The sequence below is a fragment of the Hemicordylus capensis genome, chromosome 1 (genome assembly GCF_027244095.1).
Source record: "Hemicordylus capensis ecotype Gifberg chromosome 1, rHemCap1.1.pri, whole genome shotgun sequence".
NCBI classification, from domain to species: domain Eukaryota; kingdom Metazoa; phylum Chordata; class Lepidosauria; order Squamata; family Cordylidae; genus Hemicordylus; species Hemicordylus capensis.
The window spans coordinates 146,290,978-146,314,749 of NC_069657.1; the positions used below are offsets into that span (position 1 = coordinate 146,290,978).

The window sequence follows — 23,772 nt, forward strand, 5'->3', positions numbered from 1 at the left end:
TTCAGATCGGCGTTCTCTCGCTGCTGCCCTGCGCGGGGGAAGACTCCACCCCCCAGAATGCTTCCTCCTACGACGAGAGGGTAGACGTACGAGAGCGAGTGGACGGTGTGGGGTCAGTCGTCACGTGCAGTACGAGGTGCGTGTGCCGTTGATGCTGGAGGAGGAGACGACGAAGACGACGCCGACGGCTGGCCTGGCTGCGCGGGGGCTGTTGTTGTCGCTCTCCGCGGCTCGGCCCGCAGCAGCGCCTGCCAGGGAAGTCCCGGAGCAGCTTGGCCGGGCGGCGGCGGCGGCGGCAGCATCGGCAGCATGAGCGACAACGATGACATCGAAGTAGAGAGCGACGTGAGTCTCTCGCTGGTCCCTCCCCAGCCCCGCCATTTCCTCTCCAGCCTCCCCTCGCTCTGCCCGCCCGGCCTGGCCCGCTCGCTCGCTCGCTCTCCACCCCCCCTCCCCCGGCCTTCCCTCTTGATCCGTCGGTCAGTCGGGCGGGGCTGAGCGGCGCTGACAGTAACGCGTGTGTCTCTGTGTCTCTCTCTGTCTCTCTTGTTGCAGGAAGAGCAGCCGAGGTTTCAGTCTGCGGTACGTCTCTCTGCCTTTCGTTCGCTTAAACAACCCACCCCCACCCTGCCTGCCTGCCCTCTCCCACCCCACCCCGGCCCCTCAGGCAGAGAGAGCGGCCCAGCAGCAGCCCCAACACTAAGCAGGAGGGGGGGGGAGGCGACGAGAGGGCGGGGAGGGTCTGTCTGGTAATGGCCCCGCCTGAGTCTAGCCTGAAAGGGGAGGGAGAGAGGCGGGTGGGGGGCAGAGAGAGAGACGCTTGTTTTTTTGGGGGGGCGGGTGGAGGCCGAAGAGGGTGTTTGGAGGAAACTGCTCTAGGCCTCGCGAAACTCCCCTGGCTGGGGAGGGAGGCTCGAGGCAAGTTGCATGGGGCTGCTGGGCAAGGCTGAAGCCAAGGGGGAGGGCGGGGAGAGACGGACACTTGGTGTGCCAGGCCAGAACTTTGTATGGGGTGTGAAGGGGGGGACAGAGATGAGGACCCCCGCAGCTTCTCCTTGGAGCTCCCTCCCACAGCCCAGGTGGGTGTTGGAATCATGGTGGGCTGGGCACCAAAGAGCGGGCTGCCTACGGTGACCCGTGAGCGGTAGTTCTTGTTCACCGGGTGAAGGGAGCATACGAGGACACTACAGGCTGCGGGCCACACACTGATGGTTAGGTGGGAGGGCTGCAGTCAGGACCAGAAGCCAGATACTTGGGTTTCCTTAGGAGTGCGTAGCCACAGTTCCTGTTTTTGAGGGTTTCCTGCTTGTGGTTTTGAGGGTTTTTTTGAGGGTTTCCTGCTGAATGCTGCAGGCTGCCCCAGAGGGCTGTGGAGGACCCCCCTTCTGCTGCTGCCGCCAGAGGATTTAATGAGCAAGAAGCTGGGAATTCTCTTATTTTGGTGTTTAATCTCCTTAAGGGATTATAGTGGAAATGCTGGCCTCCGCTGAAAACTTCCACAAAGCAGCTTACTTTAGCTCTTGTTCACTCCTTTAATTTTTTTCCACTTGGATTTGCTCCCTAGCATCTCCAGCCATTTATAGTTTCAGCAAATTGAAATGTGAAGGGCCAAAGAGTACTTATTCTTGAAACTACTGTAATATATAATTTTCTTTGTGATAATGCAGAATGGCCCCTTAAACTACACGGTATCTCTCCCTCGCCCCCCCCCGCCCCTGGTGGGGTTTACCTGCTGAAAAGTTTCTTGTAATGAAACACAGAAAAGGTATTTTCTCCCTGTGGCCTTTTGTTGTGTTTATGGATGCTGCAGTGTCATAATTGTACTGCTTATCCCTAGGCATTAGTAAATGGTGGCACGTGCCCATAACCTAGATAGGCATTTTAATATGCAATTTTCCTTATTGAGAGTCTTCAGATAAAACTGAATGTAGTGATGGTTGATGGGTGGACAGCATGGATTAGAACAGGACTGCGCAACTTTGGTCCTCCAGGTATTGTTGGACTACAGCTCTCATCTTTGCTAACTGTTGGCCACTGTGGCTAGGGATTATGGGAGTTGTAGTCCAACATCTGGAGGGTCAAAGGTTGTGCAGTCCTGGTTTAGGAAATAGGGTAGATTGACTTTAAAATGTCCAGAAAAAAATAAACTTAAATTAAGTTTCCCATTTTGAAATTCACATTTTTATTGACCAAGCATGCATGTTAACTGTTTCCTATATTAACTCAAACACATATATTTGCAACTAAGAGCTTTTTGTACAACTTAGGAGCATATTCCAAAAGCTTTGGTCATGCAGCCCACATGTACTACAGAATTGTATGCATTATTTGTATCCTGCTTTTGCACTTCAAAGCTGCTTACTAATTTAATAAATAGAACAGTAGCGGGGAAATGCTTGACTAACAAGCAGAAGGTTGCCGGTTCGAATGCCCGCTGGTACTATATCGGGCAGCAGCGATATAGGAAGATGTTGAAAGGCATCATCTCATACTACGCGGGAGGAGGCAATGGTAAAATCCCTTCTGTGTTCTACCAAAAAAAACCACCACAGGGCTCTGTGGGCGCCAGGAGTCGAAATTGAATTGACAGCACACTTTACCTTTACTTTAAGATCAAATAATTTAGAATCAATACAAAACAGTAAAACAGCACTACTAAAAAAACCAGATGTGTATAACAACTGAACAGCGGATTATCAGAACAGTGGATTATTTTCTTTAAAAAGAAACTCAGAATTATAAATCAAACACTTGCTAATCACTGAGAACGGATCTCATTGGATCTCCACAGTGAAGGTGTTTCGTAATCTTTGTGCTACCACTGAAAAGGCCCTGTTGCTTGTGCCCATCCACTTGATCCCCTGAAAGGCAGGACAGAGAGCAAGGCCTTGGATGCTGACTTAAGTGCTGGGCTGTCTTATATGGGATTCTGGGACTCTTCTTCCAGACTGCTTAGGGTTTGAAAGCCAAACATCAGCACTTTAAACTGAGCCCAGAAATGAATAGGCAACTAAGACTGAAGAGCTCAGATAACTGGAAGGCATAAAAAGTGCATGTTTTCCCAAAAGAATGCTGTGTGATCCTTGTAGTACACAGGATGGCCTGCCTGAGATGATTTGCTAATCCATGGGTCCATTATGAAGACTGTAGTAATAAAAGACACAATAAGCCATGTGTTTTAATCTTTGGTCTCAGAAGTTGGATGTTTCCCCCTCTTTAACTTAGAAATAGTTTTTAGCTATGTATGTTAATACATGAATGTGATTTAGTTTTAAGACTTTATAAGCACAGACTTTAACATATTTGTATTAAATTAGGATTTCATTTTAAATGAGGCTCTCTTTAAAAGCTGACATTTAACATGATTTTATTTAAACCTGGTTTTCAAACTTATTTTTAAATCATAACTTTTTACCAACCCTAAAAAAACCCAGTCGATTGCTATTGGTATGTGCCTGTTTTGAATTTTCAAGTTATCTATCTTCATGGTCTTAAGAATATAAAAAATTAACTTGGTAGTTTAACCAATGTTAAAGGTGTATATGTTTATAAGAGGCCTTTCACTCTTATGGCATTAACCCAGGAAAACGTCCTTTAGGTAAATAAAGTTTTCCTGAAATATGCAGCCACTAAAACTGATTCTACTAGAGAGAAGCAAAGTGCAAAATGCTTTCCATTTTTCCCCTGTAGGTGATCAGTAACCATAGGCTTACAAATAGGCATGTGCCCGAAACCTTTTGGAGGCCATTCTAAAGGTCTCCGAAACGTTTCTGCACGGGGGGGGGGGTGTTTCAGCATCGGCGGGGGTAGTACTTTAAGGGCGGGGGAAGGTGTACTCACCCCTCCCGCTGCATTTCCCCCGCCGGTGCTCTGTTATTTTTAAGCCCCTCGGAGCGGCAGCGTTCCTCCCTGCCGCCCCGTTTCCCTCATTGGCTGGAAGTAGCGAGCACGTGTGTGCCCATTGTGCACGTGCACGGCAGACGGGCGCATGCACGCCTGGTACTTCCGGCCGATGGGGGAAACGGGGCGGCAGGGAGGAACGCTGCCACTCCGAGGGGCTTAAAAATAACAGAGCACCGGCGGGGGAAATGCAGCGGGAGGGGTGAGTACACCTTCCCCCGCCCTTAAAGTACTACCCCCGCCGGTGCCAAAGATATTTGTGCACATCCCTACTTACAAAGGGATTTAAACTGCTGCCATTTTCTTTAAAATATGACTGGATTCAAGTTTTCAGCCAATGGCTGGCAAAGCTGGCTGACCAAAGTTGAATGCACTAGAAAATAAACATTATGTGTTTAAAGTGGGGTGTGAGTGGCTGTCTTAAATTTTATTGATAAAAAGGAAAGAGGGTTTGGGTTTTTTTTGCAAACATACAGCATTTGCACAGCACTTTGCACTTATATATTTACAGCATTCAAAGCATTTTGCAGACATTGTGTCAGTAATCTTTACAAGAGAATATTTTCATTTGTTTACTAGTGTTACTGGCCGATATCCAGATTAATGTTTCATGTGCTAAATAATGTTTTATTATCATGGGGAGGGGTGAATGTTTTATTATCACTGTAACGGGAGGGGTGAATTTTGCTCATCCCTGTGCCTCCCAAAAATGTGACCTCAAGGGCTTAAGAGAGTAGAATTCATATTTTCTGTGAAATTCTGTTGCATAGAGAGCCTCAGAAGGAAGAGATAATTGGTGAAAACTGCCACTCCACTAGGGTTGCCATATTCTGGCTTTCCAAATCTGAGTACCTACATTTGCATATTAAATTGGCTTGAGGTAATGGCTTGAAAATTGGCTTGAAAATAGTTTTTGAGCAGAATAGTGACTGCACATTTTGCTCCATAACTCAAACAAGGACTAGAGCTTAGCTTTCATTTTTTATTTTTTAAATAAAAGCTGAAATCTGGAGTAATCTGGGTGGGCTAAGCAATCTGGGTGCGATGCTTAAAATCTGGGTGAAACCCAGTATTTCAGGGGGCATGCAACTCTACACTCCACCCTTCGCTTATATGAAACCTTATTTGGCATGTGCAACTCTAGCTTGATGTCAACCATGATCTTTCCCCCTATACATTCAGTTAATTTCCATCTTTAGTAGTGTAAAGAATTGAATCAATTTAAAAGATATTTTAAATCCTTTTAAAGTGCTTTTGGGCAGCATCTGACCTGTTGTGCTCTGTCAGCGGAAGTAAGAAGCTTCTATTAATGGAGCAATGATCCCTGAAGTTCTGGAGGACACTACTCCTTGTGTTTCTAGGATAACCATAGTTACTATGGGCTGTTCAGAGGAAAACTTCTTGCTGTTCAGCAATGGAACAAATGGAGATATCTTTGAGTGTAAGAATAGCTGCTGTAGTGGGAATATTCTCAGGATAAAGTGTCTTGTCTTGGGACTAAGGTTGATCTTACTGGGCTAAGTGGGTCCACTGCTTATTCTATTTCATACTCATTGTGTGTGTGTGTGTGTGTGTGTGAGAGAGAGAGAGAGAGAGAGAGAGAGAGAGAGAGAGAAAATGTTCAAAGAGGTGACAAGCAGTTTAAGAGGGTGTTATTCTTGTATAGCATGTGTCTAGAAACAAAAATCTTCTCAAGCTTTCATTGGTAGGAATTGATTGGTTTTTTAATTTCAAGCTTTTCCATTTTTGTGAGTGTAGGGCCTTTTGAAAAGTGAAGTGTGGCTGAACAGTATCATGGATATACCAAACGGTTTGATTTCTGTGATGAGCAAGCATTGTAACAAAATGTATTCTAATATACACACTATATTTTTAATATTGATGTTGTAATAACATTTAGAAATAACTTAAAATCAAACACTGCATATTTATTTGTGATGCCTAGTTGGATTGGGCGATGCTAGGTTCAAAGGCTTGCTTGTGTGTTGATTTGATAAATGTTAGTATGTTAAGGAAGAGTGCTTCTTATTTTAATTTTTTTAATGAGCAAGATTCAAGGATCATGTCTACCTTCTCATGTACAACTTAGGCAGTGTTATCAAAAGAATGAGCATATTTTCAGTGCCTCCGTATTTGCTTGAGTGCCATAGATTTCAAGAAAATATTGGACTACGTTTGGGGATACTGTGAAGACAGGGAGTCTTGCCTTAGGAAACTATGAAGTCTCAGCTCTGTATATATTTTTTGCATATGAGTTTTTGAATTAGTGACTGATGCATTGAGAATGTAATGGAAAGGGGAAAGTACTACAGTATATGCCTTCATTTCCACCATGATTCAAGGTATATTAGATTTGTTACACTTCATTGGATGTCTGTAAGAGTCACTTCCTTAAGAATTATGACTCTGGACCGAAAGAAACCAGAAAGCTGTGAAGTTATCAACTGCCCATTACTAGGTGATAAGTGCACCTTTTCAGCTGCCAAAGACTTAGCCATCATTAAACCTACAGAGTGCAATATTATGGCCAGATTCAAAGGGAAGGGGCCCATTGCAGTGTTCAGCCCATTATTGCTTAGCTGCTGCTAAACTGTAAAACTCCAAATCTGTCTGCCTAATTGCCTGTTTCAATTAAAGATGAGATCTCTGTTTAAATGAGATCGCACTCTACTGACTGATTTCTGGCAAGCTATAAAACCAGCATTAGATTATCAGAACTAGCTGCCATAGGTTCTCTTCTAGTTTGTATATGCCCATGTACATTACACAGGATTCTGTCTGCTGGAAGTCTCTGTTGGGGTAGAGCTATATTAATCCCCCCCTCCTTCATCCCCTTTTTCCTTGCCAGGAGCTGAGATTTTCCTGGACAGTCAAATGGTTTAGAAAGTAGCTGATGAGGTAGTAATGGAGAGTAGCATGGCAGTGGGCCACCTTGCTCTGATGAATGGAGGCCAGTGTTTTCATGCTATCCTTATTCAACATTTAGCATGGCTTGTGCCAACCAGAACTCATTGGATTAGATCTGGCAGTCTTTTCTGAATGCAATTCACTTGCTTTGAATCCTTGCCAGTAGTAAGTTACAGCAGGGCCAGGTGCTATATCCACTGCTGGCTGGGTTTGTTCTTAAAAAGCGACTGAGAGAACAGGACATTTTAACATAACTCAACCAAAGATATCTCTGTTGTCTTTGCTGTAGTGTTATAGCAGGCTGCTCTGGGTAGAAGAAGGTAACTCACCTGTGCTATGTTGGTTCATATTTTCCTCAGAATTCCCAAAGCAGCCAACAAAAGGGGATGTTCTATTCAATGGTCAAAGCTTCTTGTGGTTGGTCTTTTAATTCTGGCAGTAATAGAGTGTCTAAGTAGAGCAGTTTGTGGGTGGGTTGAGGTAAGGAAGCAGCAAAATTTCCTCATCAAATGGCACTGTGTTCCTCACTATTCTAGGGTTCAGTAAAAATGATTTGTTTCTGAATGAACATACTGTGGATATCCATTTGGAGCATTTCAGTACTTCCATCACTGGCATCAAGAAGTAGCAGCACTAATGAAAAGGCCCAAAGAACAATGGGCAACCAGACATTTCCCCTCTGTGACGGAAACCATGGGGCCTGCTGGTTTGTAATTCTGGAGGTTGAGACTTGTTGCCTTTCCAGCTAACTTGCAGCCAGTATTTTACTCCCCTTCTCTTTTTTAGGCCCCTGTGAATCTCCTCCCCGCTTGCCACTACATTGGTACCAAGTCCTGTCATAAGCACATACATGACCAAATACTGCAGGGATTATGCTTGTTGACAGATCTTAGATGACAGGGAGCCATGGCACCTAGGCTAGAGTATTCAGAGGTAGAGTTGTTTAATACAATCTTTATTTGTCCCAGGCAGCCCTATTTCTTTTCCAGGTATGTTACTTATAAAGGGGATTAAGATAAGCTTATCCCTCCCCCCTCAAATCACTGAGATCCATTATCTGGCTCCTACATTTTGGGGCTGGCTCCTAGATCCTGAGAAGTTGTCAACACTTGTATTAGCAATGGTTATAACTACTGTGATCTACGGGGAAAGTTGCTGTGGCTAGACTCTGGTGGTAAGAAAATGGTCGTTTATATACAGTTATTTGCTTACATTAGCTTTTAAAATGTTCTATAAATAAAGCCAGGGTGCTATCAAGATTATATCATTAAGTTGCATCTTCTGGCATTTTACCAGTATAGATCAGAGGTTTCCATTTTAGGCTAGTCTGTTTTTCTTGAAAGTGAAAGGAATATTAATTCCTTTCACACTACTAACAGCATTTATAGTTTCTCATTTAATGTTTTCCTTTTTGACATGGTCTTCACTCCCAGTTGTAGTAATATTGTGAGTTAGTACATGGTGAATTTTGGTGAGTTAGTACATGGTGAGTTAGTACATGGGGTTTTGTTCTTACTCAGGAAGATTTCTTCTAGGTGGGAATATGATTGGGGTTTTTTCTGAACAAGCTTCTAGACCTCTGCTGCAGGCCAATTCTTGGCTTCAGATTTTGGGTTAATATGAGTGTGAGGTCTGGAAAGCTTTGCTGTTCATTACAACTTGTGATCTCCTTTCTTGTTGCACAAGTTCTGATCTCTAGAAAATTAGTATCTCTCAAGCCCTGTTCAGGTATTGTGTTGTACAAGTGTACAGATATATAACATGCATACTTGTACACGTTTTTAAACTTGCATTCATTTAAAAAGTGAACTTGTTTTCAGGCCTCTCAAATGCATGGTACAGATGGGAATGTGCTACTGTATCTGTGTTCAAAACAACATGTGAAAACTGTACCTGTGTGTACTGTGTACAAGTGTTCAGCATAATGTCTGAATAGGGCGATTGTTTCACCTGCTTCTTTTGGTTTGTTTCTCTTTCCTCCCCAGCTCATAAGTTGGATCTGTCAGGCTTCTCCATTTGGTCTGAGGCACTCTTCCTTCACTGCCACAAAGCCCTGGAGTCTTTCAGTGGCCTGTAAAGGAGGACTGCCCTGCCAGTTTAAATGGAATAGTTACAGAAAAACTGCCTTGGATTTGGGGCTCAGCCACACCCAGAATGCTTGTTTACATCTAGTAGACAAACTCTGCAGCAGAAGTTGGGTGTGGGATCACTGCTAAACCTGTGTGACTGGAGGCTACCTTGACATATTGCAGGTGGGGTTTCATTAATCATAATTTGATTTCAGTGATGCCATCCAATTTGTCTTTAAATGGGAATGAGAGGGAAGCAATAAGTCTGGATGGCATAAGCTGTTCTAAATATATAATGTTAAACCCAAGCTTTTCCTGAGGTGCATTATCTTTATCATTCCTCATAATTAGAGAGGGATTAATGGTTAATTATAGATTTTTCTGACACCATATTTTTCTCCTAAACAAAAGTTGTGGGTAATAAATTATATATTAGATAGAATTTCATGTTCTGCACCATCTTTGGCTTTAACTGACAAGGATCTGGGTTCACATTAAATGGTCTTATGAAGAGTAGGGATGTGCACGAACTGGTTCGCAGGCCATGTTGGAGGCCTGCGAACCAGTTCACTTGTCTGGCGGTCCGATGAACTGCCGGCGGATGTGTGTGTGTTGCTTTAAGGGCGGGAGGGGGTTGTACTTACCCCTCTCACCGCTTTCCCCCCTCTGGCTCTCCAGTTTTCGGCAGAATCTTCCGGGCGGCAGCATTCTTCCCTGCCCCCTTTCTGTTGGCCAAATCCAGAAGTAACACGCACGCATGTGCCCACTGCGTGCGTCATGCACATCACTTTGACGTGCGCACGCGTGGCGGTGATGTGCTCATGTGCCTGTGTTACTTTTGTATTTGGCCAACAACAAGGGGGCAGGGGCGGCAGGGAGGAACGCTGCTGCCCGGAAGATTTTGCTGAAAACTGGAGCGCCAGAGGGGGGAAAGCGGCGGGAGGGGTAAGTACACCCCCCCCCTTAAAGCAACAACACCACCCTCGGCATCAGACTGCGCCTCCGCGGTCTGTGCACATCACTAACGAAGATACCCTTTGCATAGCAAGGATTGGTTGTTACAAAGTATTGAATATCTGAGCTGATGTGTGATAAGTGGACACGATAAGACAGAGGAATAAACTAGTTGATCTTGCATATTCCAAGGGATATGATGCTTGGAATGATTTTTCTCCCAGGAGTCCTCTTAACAATTTTTGGAACTCTTGTGTTCGTAGTCACATTCTTTGTCATTCATAAATTAAGATTAGAATTAACCATTCTGGTTATCTGTGGAGCTCCAGCCTAAAAAGAATCCAGATGTTCATCCATCAGGTCAGCTGCTTCTAGTTGAGTGACATAATTTTGGATTTAGAAATGCATCCAGTCTTAGCTGGGTGCTGTGGCTAAACAAAATACTCACAGCTTCTCTAGGATTATATGGCTAAAAGCTGTTGTGTTGAACATGACCACATTCCAAATGTGTCTTGGAATGTTTTGGTGATTTCTGTTGTGGCCCTTCTCTGTAGTACAGTCCCAGAACTCTGATATTGGGAAGGGTCCAGCTAACTCTCGGCATATTCAAAATACTAGGAGCTCTATTGAGGATGCAGACTCCATCATCCATTTGTTGATCAGATAGGCCAATGGAAATGCTGCAGGGCAAAAGCTCAGCCATCTCTTAACTAAATATTTGTTTTGCATGCTTAAATTGTTCTGGACTTAAATAACCTTGGATGCTTCTATTGCTGGTCCTTCTTGTTTCTTCTCCTCTCTTAGCAGAGGTTTGAATCTGGAGACTCTTCCTTTTCACTGTTGTATCCTCATCCAGGAATGCAGTGAACCCACATGCCCTGTTGCCCACTGTGACAGAGAGGTCTAATACTTGTTTTCTGTCTTCTCTGTCTAGGCTGACAAACGTGCTCACCACAATGCACTGGAGCGCAAACGTAGGGACCACATCAAAGACAGTTTCCACAGCCTGCGGGATTCTGTGCCGTCGCTTCAGGGAGAGAAGGTGAGTTTATTGAAAGAAGTGATGCGCTTCTACTGAATGCTGCCCACTGACTCTGAAGCAGTTGCTTCCTAGTTTCATCTTGTATTGAGTTATGGGACTAGAAAGAGGCAGTGCCAAATCCGCTTGGGGTGGGGGGGCAATTCGGCAAGGGTCCCAAATAGTCCACTGAAAGAGAGATTCCTGCTACTTCAAACATTTGGTGTTAGTCTACTGTAAAATAAAAGTTAATTATCACCCTGACAAGTAACTTCTGAGATTGGTTGTGTGTCAAAGTAAGTCTCTCTTGAGTCTTCCCAGTTCTTTCATGAGTTTGCCTCTGGTCCTTAACTGCTTGTGGGACTACTTCTGTCATGTTGCTTCAGTTAAATCTCATGTGGCCCGGCGGGTCTGATGGGAGGGTCCATTTCTTTTCATGAACAAGACCCTCTGTCACTTTATGCAGAGGTTCTGGATGTCTTTCTGTCACATACACACTGTGACATCTAGCTAGTCCTTTTTTCTTGTTAAGCTTTTTCTTTGAGTCCTGAGTTTGCCTGACCGTATACTTGCTGCCACCATTCTTACTGTGTCACAAAAACAAATGGCTCCAGATTCACTTGTAGCTTTGCGGTTGCTACTGTATCTTCCAGTGACCTTCGGTACCACTTTTTTCCAAGATTATCACTTTTGTATCTCTCTCTGTTGCAGTGTGATTTTTTGGTAGATTGGTGTGACTTAAGGCACACATTTAAAAACAAATAACCAAATTTGTATTCTTTATCACTAATAAAGATAGATTCTCTCAATAAATTGTTGAGAGTCTTTATCACGAATATGAATTTACTGTTGATATCTGTATAGACACTTGCTTATTGCTATATATTCTGAAAATTACTAAGTAATTGAGGTGACTATCATTATAGAATAAAACAGAACGGGGAGAAAACACACACACACACACACACACAGTCCTAATTTCCCAGTATTATCAAAGAGAGAAATATAAAACAATTTTTAAGTAAATCTATATTAACATACTGTTCAGAGAGCATGCATGCATGCACACTTGTGTGTGCATGTGTGCGAACACACATACACACGCCACCTCTTCTTTGTCTCTGTCCCAAAAAGTTCTGCTGTTCTCTACTTGCCCCACTCTTTTCTTTTCCTTCCTTCCTTCCTTCCTTCCTTCCTTCCTTCCTTCCTTCCTTCCTTCCTTCCTTCCTAATGGAACTGTGGTGATCACTTTGGGCCATTTCATAGGACCATTTTGCTTGTGATCAGGAGTTTTGGTTTTCTCTTTTGCCCAGTTCAAAGCATGCTCGTGATGAATGGGGGGTGGTTTTCATTATTTGCCACAAGCAGATTCTGCGAAGTCTGCGTTTGAAAGGTTTATGGTGACATGCAGAACTGTAGTTTAGGCTTTTGGCAGGAGGCAGTGAAAATGCAACCACCTGCAAGCTGCCCTAGACTTTGATTGTTTGAAGAGCAAGATATCAAATATTTAAAACAAAGTAAATAGGTTGAGTTGTTATGTGCATTAGCCCTAACTCTGTAGAGAACGTGTGACAGCTTACTTCCCCACCTTTCTTCTCTAGACTCTAATGTAATAATACAAGCAGGTAACTTGCAGCTTTCCATAGGGCTAAAGTGGCTGTTCTGAAAAGGAATGAGGAAATGGTGTCCTGCTAATCATCAGTGGTTGGAAGGCCTACAGAGTTGTCCGCAGAAGCTCAGTACAAGGTACTTAGCTTGATAGGCAGCATTTTTCATGTGTAGTCACACCTGATGACTTTGTCCTAGACATCGTAAAGCCACACCCATTTGTTACTCATGTCATGCAGGCAAAGAGTTCAGGACTAAGGCCTGACACTTAGGTAGCTAAAATATCTAGCTTGGTTTTCTGCTTTTTAGGCTTCCCTTTCTAGTGCAAGCTACTGAATATTTCACACTTTGGAAATTCAGGCCTCTTCTAGGAAGGCTCCTGGAAACATTTCTGCATGATGTAGTCCAATCCGGTGCCTCTCTGAATAATGACCTAATATTTCCCATTATGTTGAAAACTGGGAATGATATTTGATTTTGTAAACATGCCAAATTTAGTTGGAAGTGTGCACGCCTGTATGCGTGTGCACATGCACCCACGTTGTCTAACTGCTTCACAGTCTTGTCTCTATTTGCCAGGTCAACATTGGCAATCTGGAATTTAGGTCCAGATGGGTGGTGGGGCTTTTAAAACCATTTTTTCACTACACTTCTGGGCAGTTTTAATAGGAGTTGAAGTGCTGATAGTGTCCCTGGAAGTTGTCGTAGTCGTCTTAAACTTTAGAATACAGCAGGAAATTATGCTGTGTCATATTGTAGGGTCACTTCCTGCTTCATTCTAGAGCACCAAAAAAGGGAGGGGGGGGGAGATGGTGACCCACAGCAGTGAAACACTAAAAAGAGAGAAGCCTCATCACTATTAACCCACTAAAGCAAGTGAGTAAAATTATTTGTGGATGGCTACATTTGGTGAGTTTAATTTCACACTCATAGTTTGTATTAGGGTTGTCAGCTGATTTAAAAAAATCTTATTCAGTTAATTACTTGCACATGAGTAAAAATGATACATCAGAAGCTAAAAAAAAACGCTACTGCTGTATGTATCAATAGTAGGCCTAGAAAGCTGCCTTATGTCAAGTCAGACCATTGGTCCATCTATGTTAGTATTGACAGTGACTCTCCAGGACCCGAGACAAAGGTCTTTTCTAGCCCTACTTGAAGATGCCAGGGATTGAACCTGGGGCTTTGTGCATGCACAGTATGTGCTTAACATCTAAGCTGTGGCCCCTCCCCTAAAGGTTTATCTTATCAAAATCATTTACAGCCCTAGTTATTGCTGTGAGACACACCTGGATGCACACTCAGTGCACATCCACATTCTAATGCAACTAGTTGTACATAAATATTTTTCCAGAGAACTACTAGAGTGATGTTAGGAGAGTAGTAGTTTGCCAAAGTAACATTAACAGGGTGCCTTGGGAAAATAATTATTTCTCTAGCACTCTAAACTGATAGCCTGCCCTACTCCAAAGCTCTCAAAGAGGCAAGTTCTTAAAAGCAAGCAAGCAAACATGCAATTTCTTTAAAAAAAATGCAAACCTGAATATACTCAGCCATCTGCCAGATTAGATTCAATCTCCTGAATCAGTCCCCAAAACCAGTCTTAATGGTGCTGAACATTCAGCTTAAACTCTGTTTCTGGAGGGAAGGCATTTTATTACTGTGGGGCAGCTAGCTGGTAAAAATGTGTCATTGCTATAAAAGCTTGCCTCCAAGATACCAAGGATAATCAAATAAGATGGCAGAAGACTTTATCTCCTATTTTTGCATTTGTAACATTTATACTAACATTTGTGCTTTTCATGTTGGTGTATATAGCCATCAGAGTTCTAACAGTAGTTGACTAGAGAGAACATGGGGAATGAGTACAGGAAGCATGTTTTCCAAATGTGGAGAAGTAAATCATGCATTGAAATTGAAATTTGGGTTCTGTAGTACTTGCAGATCACTAAGCAGCAGCAGCATCTTTGCAAATAAAATAAGTAATTAGGATAGGCTGTAAATTGCAGACATTTCATGTTGTTGGACAATAAAGTGGTGAGGAGTACCAGCCTGATACATGTGGGCAGTGGAGGAAGTATGCTTCCTGGCTCTCATAAAGTGAGATAGCAAATTTGCTATTGATTGTTGTTGTTTGTGACTTAGGTTGGGCAAGAGGATGTCTCCTCTAACTAAACTGCATTCTGAAAAGAATGCTGCAGCTGTTATTTGGAGAAAAAGAAATAGGCACTATCCAGCCAAAATCAAGCACTTCAAGTCTGGTTGATGTCAATGGGAGTGTTAAGTGTGTGATCAGCTTTTCTATTAGAATCAGTAGTCCATATAATGTTAATTTAGGCCAGATTATACCCAGTGTCAGGATGTCATGGCATTGAGACCAGAAAACTTTCCTGACCCTTCTTCTATCCTGCAAGCTCCAGCACTTCCAAGAAACCAGTACAGTGGGATATGGGCTGCCAGTGGAGGGTGGGATAAGTGGGACACACACACCCCAGCAAAAGTGCTCTTCCACTCTGACACATACCAGTCAGTCTGGGGAGACAGGTCACTAAAAATTATGGTCCAGTTTTGGTACAGGTTCATTGGTTTTTCTTTTCTTTTTAATTATCTGCTTCATTTCCAATTCAGACAGTTTTAAAAAGTGGTTAGATGCATTTCATTTAAAATAATGCCAGATTCTTTTACTTGCAACTTAACTCTAAAAATAATATTAAATAATACAATAATTATCTAATGGGGGAATTTTTTTTTAAATTAAAGGAATTTATAAACAAAATACATACAACAGGATAAAGAACAGGAAAATAAAACATTTAATCATACATTTGGAAGCTGAGCACCTGATTATTGAACCACATTTTGAACTGATGACTACTTTTTGTGTTTAAGGGTTCTGTTAAAGTTCAAGGCAGCCAAGAAACTTTAGGTTTGGGTTCAGCCCCAGTTCACTGAAAAAGTCTCTTAAAACTATTGCTGTATTTTTCTGGTTCAGGTTTGGTTTGGCTCTGCAGAATATTTTTTTTTATGTACAGGAAAAAATTGCTGAAATAGTTGAAGGTAAACATAGACTCACATACATAACTTAATTTGTAGTTTTAATAGTATGTTTTAGAGTTTTTAAAATTGTTTTCATTGTATTAATGTTATCTGGATCGTGATCCATTGCATTCATAATGGAATGGGTTCTGCGCCTGCGCAGGGACTAACTAGCTCCTCGAGACGCCCACTCTGCCCTGCACGTGCGTCATGCAAGCGTCTATACCTCGGTATTGACTCCTCGGTTCAACTGAAATAACTAAAAGAAAGAATTTAGGATTGACCTATCGGACTATTGACCTCCGGACTTCTTTTGACTACCCTTGCTTGACAATTTAACTACTAAGAATAAAAACGGACTTTGAAGAAAGCAGTGAGGAGTTTTTGACCGGACGCTGTGGATGTTCACCCCATCCGCACCTAAAGATGGAGACTTAGACAACATTCAAGAGATATGTGGGATGCCACACTAAACTGCCATCTACAGACCATTATGACTCGTGCTTGTTGTGTCTTGGTGAACAACACAATACAGCATCTTGTAAAATCTATTTGTTCTCCAAACAAACACTGAAAAATAGAGCCCTATGCCTACGAGTGGCGCTATATGACGAGGCGCTGTGGCTGCCGACACCGAGATCAAGCCACTCTTCAGCATCAGGGGTTACCTCGATACCAAGCTCGATGTCGAGCGTCCACAGAGCTGTAAAAGAGCAGTATAAAACCGTGGTGTCGGAGCCTGTCTTCAGAAAGCTGAAAGAGGTATCGTTGAAGACTCACAGGCATAAGGAGAAAAAGCAGAGACGCGACTTAGAGGAGGAGAGCACTTTGCTGCCCTCAAAGAGGCACCACAGTAAAGCAGAACATTGTTGCAGACAATGATATAGGAGTGTAGTTCGGCATAGCAGTTGGAGAACTCCTTATCAACGTCGAGTCCTGCGCAGAAGGGATCGATGCCGAAGACATCAATGTTGATGTCCACACCGAAGGGCTCGACATTGATGTTTGTTGTTTAATTATAATTTGCGAAGTAGAATAGGTAGAGAGGAACAATGTACACTTGGTGCTCAGAACTGGTCATGGTAAACAAGATTTCCTTATGTGTACAGTTGATGGTGATAGTCCATATCGCATGGTGTGAGTGAGGAGCTAGGGTTTGCATCTTCCTGGGGGAAATGTAGACTATAGCAAATATCCATTTATTTTGGGAAACGAAATATAGTTGAATTTAAAACACAGCTGTATTGATTTCTATAGAACTAGCAGTTTAGCATACAACATAATCCAGCTGAATTGGCAATATAGAACATTTTAATGTTTCTTGATAAATCCATTCACAACTGAGAAATAAGCTTCATGGTTCCTGTATAGTCTCACATGAGTTCTGTGCTTGTGTAGAACAGACACTTAGACAATCTAGAGTTCCAGCCAAGAAACTAGTGCTTATTTCTGTATTCCCCAAACGCACCCAGAGAAAAGTGTTTGCATATTTTGTATGCCTTGAGATGTAGGGTGAATGTCTTTCCCAGACTGGTACTGTACTTATCTGAATCCAAGACTATGTTCCTCCCCAGTTTTTTGATATTAGAAATCAGAGGGTCATCTTAAATTGAGTCCTCTTCCTTTTGGCTATATAGTGCTCATCTTAAATTCAGAGTCTTGTATTCAGGTAAATTTGATATTTACATTTTTGTGTTTTCTTAATGCTTTAACTAGAAATGTATTCTCAATTTTTTTCCTTTGGTTTTTATAAGAAAAACTGGAATATCTTGAAAATACACAGTGTAAATGGCCACAAATACACAGTGTAAGTGGCCATTAAGTATAAAAATGCATATTGATTTTATCCATAATTTACCTTTTTATCTACCGACCGTCAATGTAGTTTTGAATCTTCTGCCTTGGATAAGTGCCACTTGAAAATGAAACTTCCACTTAGCTCTGTGTAATCATTCCTGCTTTCTGTGTAATTGACAGTTCTGCTTATAGAAGATAACCTAATCTTGTTTGAGACTAGGGCTAATTTATTTTCTTTTCTTTTCCCAGGGATGTTTAAAAAGCAGATTTTTACAGGGGTGGGTGGGGTGTGCCTTGCCTGCCTTGCCCCTTCTGTTGAAGGAAGAACATAGCTACTAGTTCAAACAATGCAGTCAATACCTGCAGCCAGAACTGTCTCTCCATAAACTGCTTTTTCCTGCTTGTTGAGGTCTGAGCTCTGTGTACTTCAGTAAGAACTGTGGCACCTGTAACAAACATCTCCTTCAAAATAAAAACACATGTTTATTCTGCCAAGCCCAGCAAAACAAACCGTTCCAACCAGTTTGGATTCTCCTCCTCCTCCTCCTCCAGCAGGGCAGGTTTGTCTCCACTCCACCACCAGTAAGGTTATCTGCACTCCAGGACTGGCCTGGAGTCTCCAGGAATTGATCCCCAATCTCCAGGTGGCTATTGAAAGCAATCAGTATCTTAATGGTTCAGGATTGTGGGGTGGGGGTGGAGGAATCTCCAGGAATAGCTTCAGTGAGAGGCAACCCTAACCACCACATGGGGTGAAGAGCTTGTTCACAGCAATGCCTCCAGTCTGTCCACTGCCTCCTTCCTTTCCAGCTTCCCAAGCACTAATTCCAATACAAGTATTACAAAGAAATTCATGTAAACATGTAGATCACAATAGATGCAAAAACATTCCAAAAGACACTTTTCGAACAGGATTGTTTTGTAAAAACAGGTAAGCGATTGCTCTATCACACAGCTTGACACTGCTTTTAAATTCACTGAGCAGTCCTGTGTAGTCCTAGTTGAGTGAAAAATGTAAGCCTAGGGAAGCAAAGAGCTGTGATAGAAAATTGCCTCATTGATTTAGTTGTTTGCATTATTTGAGACTTTATAGTCAGGGATCATTAAGCTCAGGTGCTTATGACTTTAATGGGACTAGTTTGCATTTAGTTATATCTCTGAAGAAAATTGTTTTTCCCCCCTTGGTTGCTAAAATTTGGTTGGGAGATTCTCTGCTTTATTGAAGGCATTAATGGAAACACAAAAGGACTTTCTTGCTGAGTTGCAGGTATGGGGAATGACCAGCATACTTCCCTCTGGAAGTTTCCGCGATTTCTCTGTTAGCCACTACAGCCAAATGTCATTACTTCAGTTGTTTCTGTATGAATCAGGAACTGAGTACAGCTGCTGGAGGTAGGAAACAGTTAAAGAGCACACCCTGAATTGTATAACCCCTCAGTCTCTAGAGCGGAGCTCTTTATAGGTCTCATAGATTCTAGGTTCGGCCTTCCTTGTGTAGCAAAATCAGCTCCCTGATCCTCCTGCAGAAATTAGTATTGACCAAGCTGCCTTTGTGAACTAGGACTTTATCTGGTGTTTTTTTTCCTACTATTGCAACAGGCATCCCGGGCCCAAATCCTAGATAAAGCCACAGAGTACATCCAGTACATGCGCCGGAAAAACCATACACACCAGCAGGACATTGATGACCTAAAGCGCCAGAACGCCCTGCTGGAGCAGCAAGGTGAGTATACCTGATCTGAGGTACTCCAAATGCTGTGTCCTAGGTTTAGATGCTGTGCCACCAGGCAGCAAAGCCCTCTGCTGTATTTCTCTCTCCCTCTCAGGTGCCCAATGATCAGGGTGTGGGGGAACCTGTTCAGTTTCTTTCTACATCAACTCTCCATCAAGCTGTGGTTGAGGTGTCAGGTTGAATCTAGTTCTTCCAAACAGGCTGGGTGAGGGGCGTCTAAGATTCACGTTGGGCTGCACAGGTTCTATGATGATGATGATGATTAGAGTTCAGGGTGGCTTCCCTAAGTGTCCTGCCATCCAGACAGTCCAGCCTGTTTAATGTCAGTGGTAGGACTGCATCATGTGTCTTCAGACCATTCTCTCAACTGTGTTCAGGGTAGATACTGTCACACAGTCTTCGAAAATATTTCTGTTTCTCTCTTAATTGTGCATAATAGTTCAGACCTTTTCATTCACCCTCAGAACAGTCCTGGGACATAACTCCTATCATTATACTTGAGGGTGTGTGAGACTGAGATGGTGATTTGCAAAAAAACAGTGGTCATGACAGTGGTCAATGGACAGCCAGGATTTGAACCTCATCTCCCAAGTCAGAGTCATCCAGTCTATCTACAGAGCCCCAGTGCTGCTTGAGTTGTCTCATTACTTTTGCACATGGAGCCTAACTGGCCAGTGCCTGCTTTCTGCTACTTCCAGTAGTGCAGGGGTTCTCCAACTTGAGTCCCGATGTTGTTGGACTACAATTCCCATTTGGCCGCAATGGCCAATAACCATTGTGGCTGGAGTTGATGCGAGTTGTAATCCAACAACATCTGGGGACTGAAGCATGAGTATAAGAACCCCTGCATAGTATAGTCATAAGATTGTGTTTCCATTTGAATTCCAGTGGATCTCATGACAGCATCATCTCAGACTCTAATGTGCAGGGGTGAGGTGGGGTCTTTATTGTAGTGAGTCTGGGGGTACCTAAAGCATACCTATTTGGGTGCTTTGAAGCTATGTGGAGAAGGAGCTGGTTTTTCTTCTTCTAGGGGTTTGTCTATGCTCCAGAAAGAAAAGGAAACTTGGAAACAATGGAAATACATTGCTTATTGATTTAAGTTTGAACTTTATTTACCATTTTGAAGAACATTGTCAAAATCAACAGGTGGTAGTATTCTGTGGTTGTCATGGCCCAGTCTTGATCAGCTTGTGACCTATCTAACCATTGCCACCAGGTAGATTTCTTTACTGCTCTGGCTGAGTCTGCCATCCAGATTTTTAAACCTCTGTCTCCAAACTTACACAAGCTAGAGTGGTAAAGGCAAATGAGCAATTTTAACAAATAAAAGTAGGAAGAAACATATCCTTCTAGCCTAGCACTAAACTTAGGCCCTTACAAAAACCTCACCAGAGAGTTTCTGGATCCTTGATGTGATACCATTTTATTCGCACAACTGTGATATTTGCATGTGCAGTAGACCGATTGGGAAGATTTCTAAGTTCTGTGTGACGCTCCTGACGCCACCCACCATATGAGTGTTCTAGTTAGGAGAGGCGATTGGAGTGTTGCCTCCTTAGTTCCTTTCCAACCACCACCGAGTAAGGATGCATCAGAAGGTAGTTCGGTTATGCTTGGATTTGAAGGTTTGCTGCCTCAAATCAACTCGAAAGGGGTAAAACACTCACTTTTAACTATGGAAATACCTGTTTGATGACAGAAAAAGTCCTTTAAGAGGTGTGGGAAGTGCTAAGCCATTTTCCCCTCCTCGGGACAAATATTCACTTTGCCTCCTCTGTTTGGGAGAGGAGCACAAGACTGATCTCTGTAAGATTTGTCAGAAATTTTCCAAACAAGGAAAATAGCCTTCCAGTAGGCACCTTTCAGTCTTGTAGTAAATTTTAGATCCAGCATTAGAGATGAGAGCTACAAGCTGCCACACCTTACAGCTCTTTTATGTCTTATTTCCAGTTGGAAAATCGGGAGGAAAAAAATAAAATTACTTGAATGTTGAATCCATCAGCATTTTGTCAAGGAAAAAGAGAGGTTATCATTTATTCTTTAGGTTTAGGAAGTATACATAGACCTGAATACTATGGCACAAAAACCAGCAGGGGTGTGGGGGAGGAGAATTTTGATAGAGAGCTCGAAAACAAACTTCCCTATAATGGAAAGAACTGATCATTCAAAGGATGGATTAAATTTTTCATAATTTATTTTCCTCTAAAACTTCCAACTTCCCATATCAATTCTTGGAGAAAAACAAAGTGTTACCTACATTTTCTAGATAACCCCCCACACACACACACACACACACACTTTGGCCTTAACATCTCTAGAAGTACCATTCTCATTAGTCAAGTGTTAAAGAGCCAGCATGGTGTAGTGGTTAGAGTGCTGGACTAGGACCGGGGAGACCTGAGTTCAAATCCCCATTCGGCCATGATACTAGCTGGGTGACTCTGGGCCAGTCACTTCTCTCTCAGCCTAACCTTCTTCACAGGGTTGTTGTGGAAGAGAAACTCAAGTATGTAGTACACCGCTCTGGGCTCCTTGAAGGAAGAACGGGATATAAATGTAATAATAATAATAATAATTAAAAAATGTGGGCCTGCTTCTTATCGGTTAACCTCTGTATCATGTCTGCTTTCCCCCTGTCCATTTGCCTGCTTTTGGTTTTTCATTGTAGTTCGTGCACTGGAGAAGGCAAGATCAAGTGCTCAGCTGCAAGCCAACTATTCCTCTTCAGACAACAGCCTGTACACCAACCCCAAGGGCAGCACCATCTCCGCCTTTGATGGAGGCTCCGATTCCAGTTCAGAGTCTGAGCTGGAAGAACCTCAGAGTCGGAAGAAGCTTCGTATGGAGGCCAGCTAGAAGAGGTCTCATTCCCGCTGCGATTAGACACTTGCTGGCTGCTTAAGGACTTTCCTTTCTTCTTTAGTAGAGGCTCTCGGACTGCAGCTCCCCCTGTTCCTTGTCCCTTTCTGGCCCTTGTTGAGTTAGCCCAACCCCTGGCTTGGCGGCTTGTCCTCTGGAAGACACCAGCCATAGCATGGAGCAGGATGCATCTCTGTCTTGTCCTACCCTATGGCTGCAAGTTTCTAGTGCCAGGAATGCCCAGGTCCCCGTGACGAACTCGTGAATCTATGATTGCCTGGGCGGTGTGGGGACAATGATGGTTCCATTCTTCCACTAGAGCCACACCAGTCTCACTGTTGCATTACTCAAAACATGTCTGTGACAACAAAGCCAACTTCCCCTGAAGAATCCCGAGGGAAAGGGATGCGCAGAGGGCACGTGTGTCTCTTCTTGCCTGAAGTGATGATGCAGAATTCAGGTTAAGGCAGGGAGATGGATTTTGTTTTTGTATCTTGGCAAGTAATTAATTGGTATTTATTTCCTCCTATGGAAACTCAGTCTGGTAAGATTCCTCCTCCTCCTCCTCCTCCTGCAGATATTGGTGATGCAAAGCTACAAATGTGTACCATGCTCAGTTCTTCCCTCTTCCGAATTTTTCAGAAATAGAGCCAGCTTTTTAAAATGTAAATACACCACAAGCTTTGTTACCTGGTACTAATAACTGCATCCAAGCGTGGACCTCCTGCCCTCTGGCAAATGAGCCAGTTTTTACCCATGTGAGTTGAAGGGGCACAGGCTATATGTGAGTAAAAGCCTCTGTATGTGTGCGTGGTGCACACACGTGCATGGGCGTGCGCATATGTGTGTGTGTGCGTGTGTGTGACCTTATATTTTTGTCTTCTTCCCACTCTTGTTTGTGACGTTTTCTGAATTTAGTGTAATACAAGTGTAGCTTGGTCTCTGTCCAGGTGTGAGTCTATTCCATGGAACTGAAGTATGTTGTACATACTGCCCAAGAATTGTCTTGCAAGTTAAGGCTTCCCTTTACTATAAGACTATAAATAAAAAAAATATTTTATCCTTGTGAGTGGTACTAGTGACTTTTTGGGATTGCAGGGGATATGCTTGTTAGAAGTGACACTTGCACTTTCCATGAATTAAGGATGACAATATGTCAGGAACTTGAAAACTAAAAGGTCAATCCATAATATATTTGGGGAAATGGGCTTTGGATTCTCATCACAAGGCTATAAAAAGCATTTTCTTATTTGGACTCCAGATTTCATCTCACGTGCCTGCCCAACAAGCTTGGCTTGTATCCTTGGAGAAGGACTCCTGTTATATTAAATTGTTTTACACAGTTTTCAGAGATGGATGATGGACAATGTAAAGGGCCAGAAGTCGATGGGGGCTTGGAGAGAGAAGCCCTCAAGATGGGCTTCTCTCCTGCTTTGTGACCAAACTTGAATCTCTGGAATCTGTTGGTTGCTAACTTGGAGGGCAGCTACTCTCCTTTGGGGCTAAAGCCCACTTGGTCAAATGCATTCAGATGGGGACAGTGTTGCCATCCTCTGTAGATGCCATATCCTTGATGCCATGAACAGATCCAAAGCAGATGGACTACTTAAAAGCTGTTGTGCAGCCCTGATCAACCACCCCTGAAGCGCCATCACTGCTCCTCTTGGTATTGCTTTTGAAAGGCTATCTAGAGTAGTCGTGCTTTCTTTCTCCTGCTTTGTTACCACAGTATTCCTTGTAAGTATGGGTAATTTGCCCTGGAAATATTTTATACTGAAGCATGGTGTGTAACTATATAAAATACTGTACGTGTAAAGGCCCAAATTGTCGGTGTCTTGCATGTGTAGTTTCATGCCAGTGCTTCCTGTTGGGCTAGTGCCAGTCTGAAC

At 43.0% G+C, this 23,772-nt stretch overlaps 1 protein-coding gene across 4 annotated transcripts; it reads left to right on the plus strand.

Moving 5' to 3' along the window:
• Positions 1-22,948, plus strand: MAX (MYC associated factor X). Of its 4 annotated transcripts, none has more exons than XM_053287275.1 (5): positions 1-345; positions 556-582; positions 10,765-10,871; positions 18,882-19,012; positions 21,693-22,948. In XM_053287275.1, the coding sequence occupies exons 1-5, from the start codon at positions 310-312 to the stop codon at positions 21,878-21,880; spliced, it is 489 nt and encodes a 162-aa protein (XP_053143250.1). In that variant the 5' UTR covers positions 1-309; the 3' UTR covers positions 21,881-22,948. The 4 variants fall into 4 exon arrangements, with proteins under 4 accessions (XP_053143250.1, XP_053143251.1, XP_053143252.1 ...); XM_053287276.1 differs by having other exon boundaries at positions 5-345; positions 10,765-10,872; positions 18,889-19,012; XM_053287277.1 differs by lacking the exon at positions 556-582 and having other exon boundaries at positions 12-345.
• The last annotated feature ends 824 nt before the right edge of the window (positions 22,949-23,772 follow it).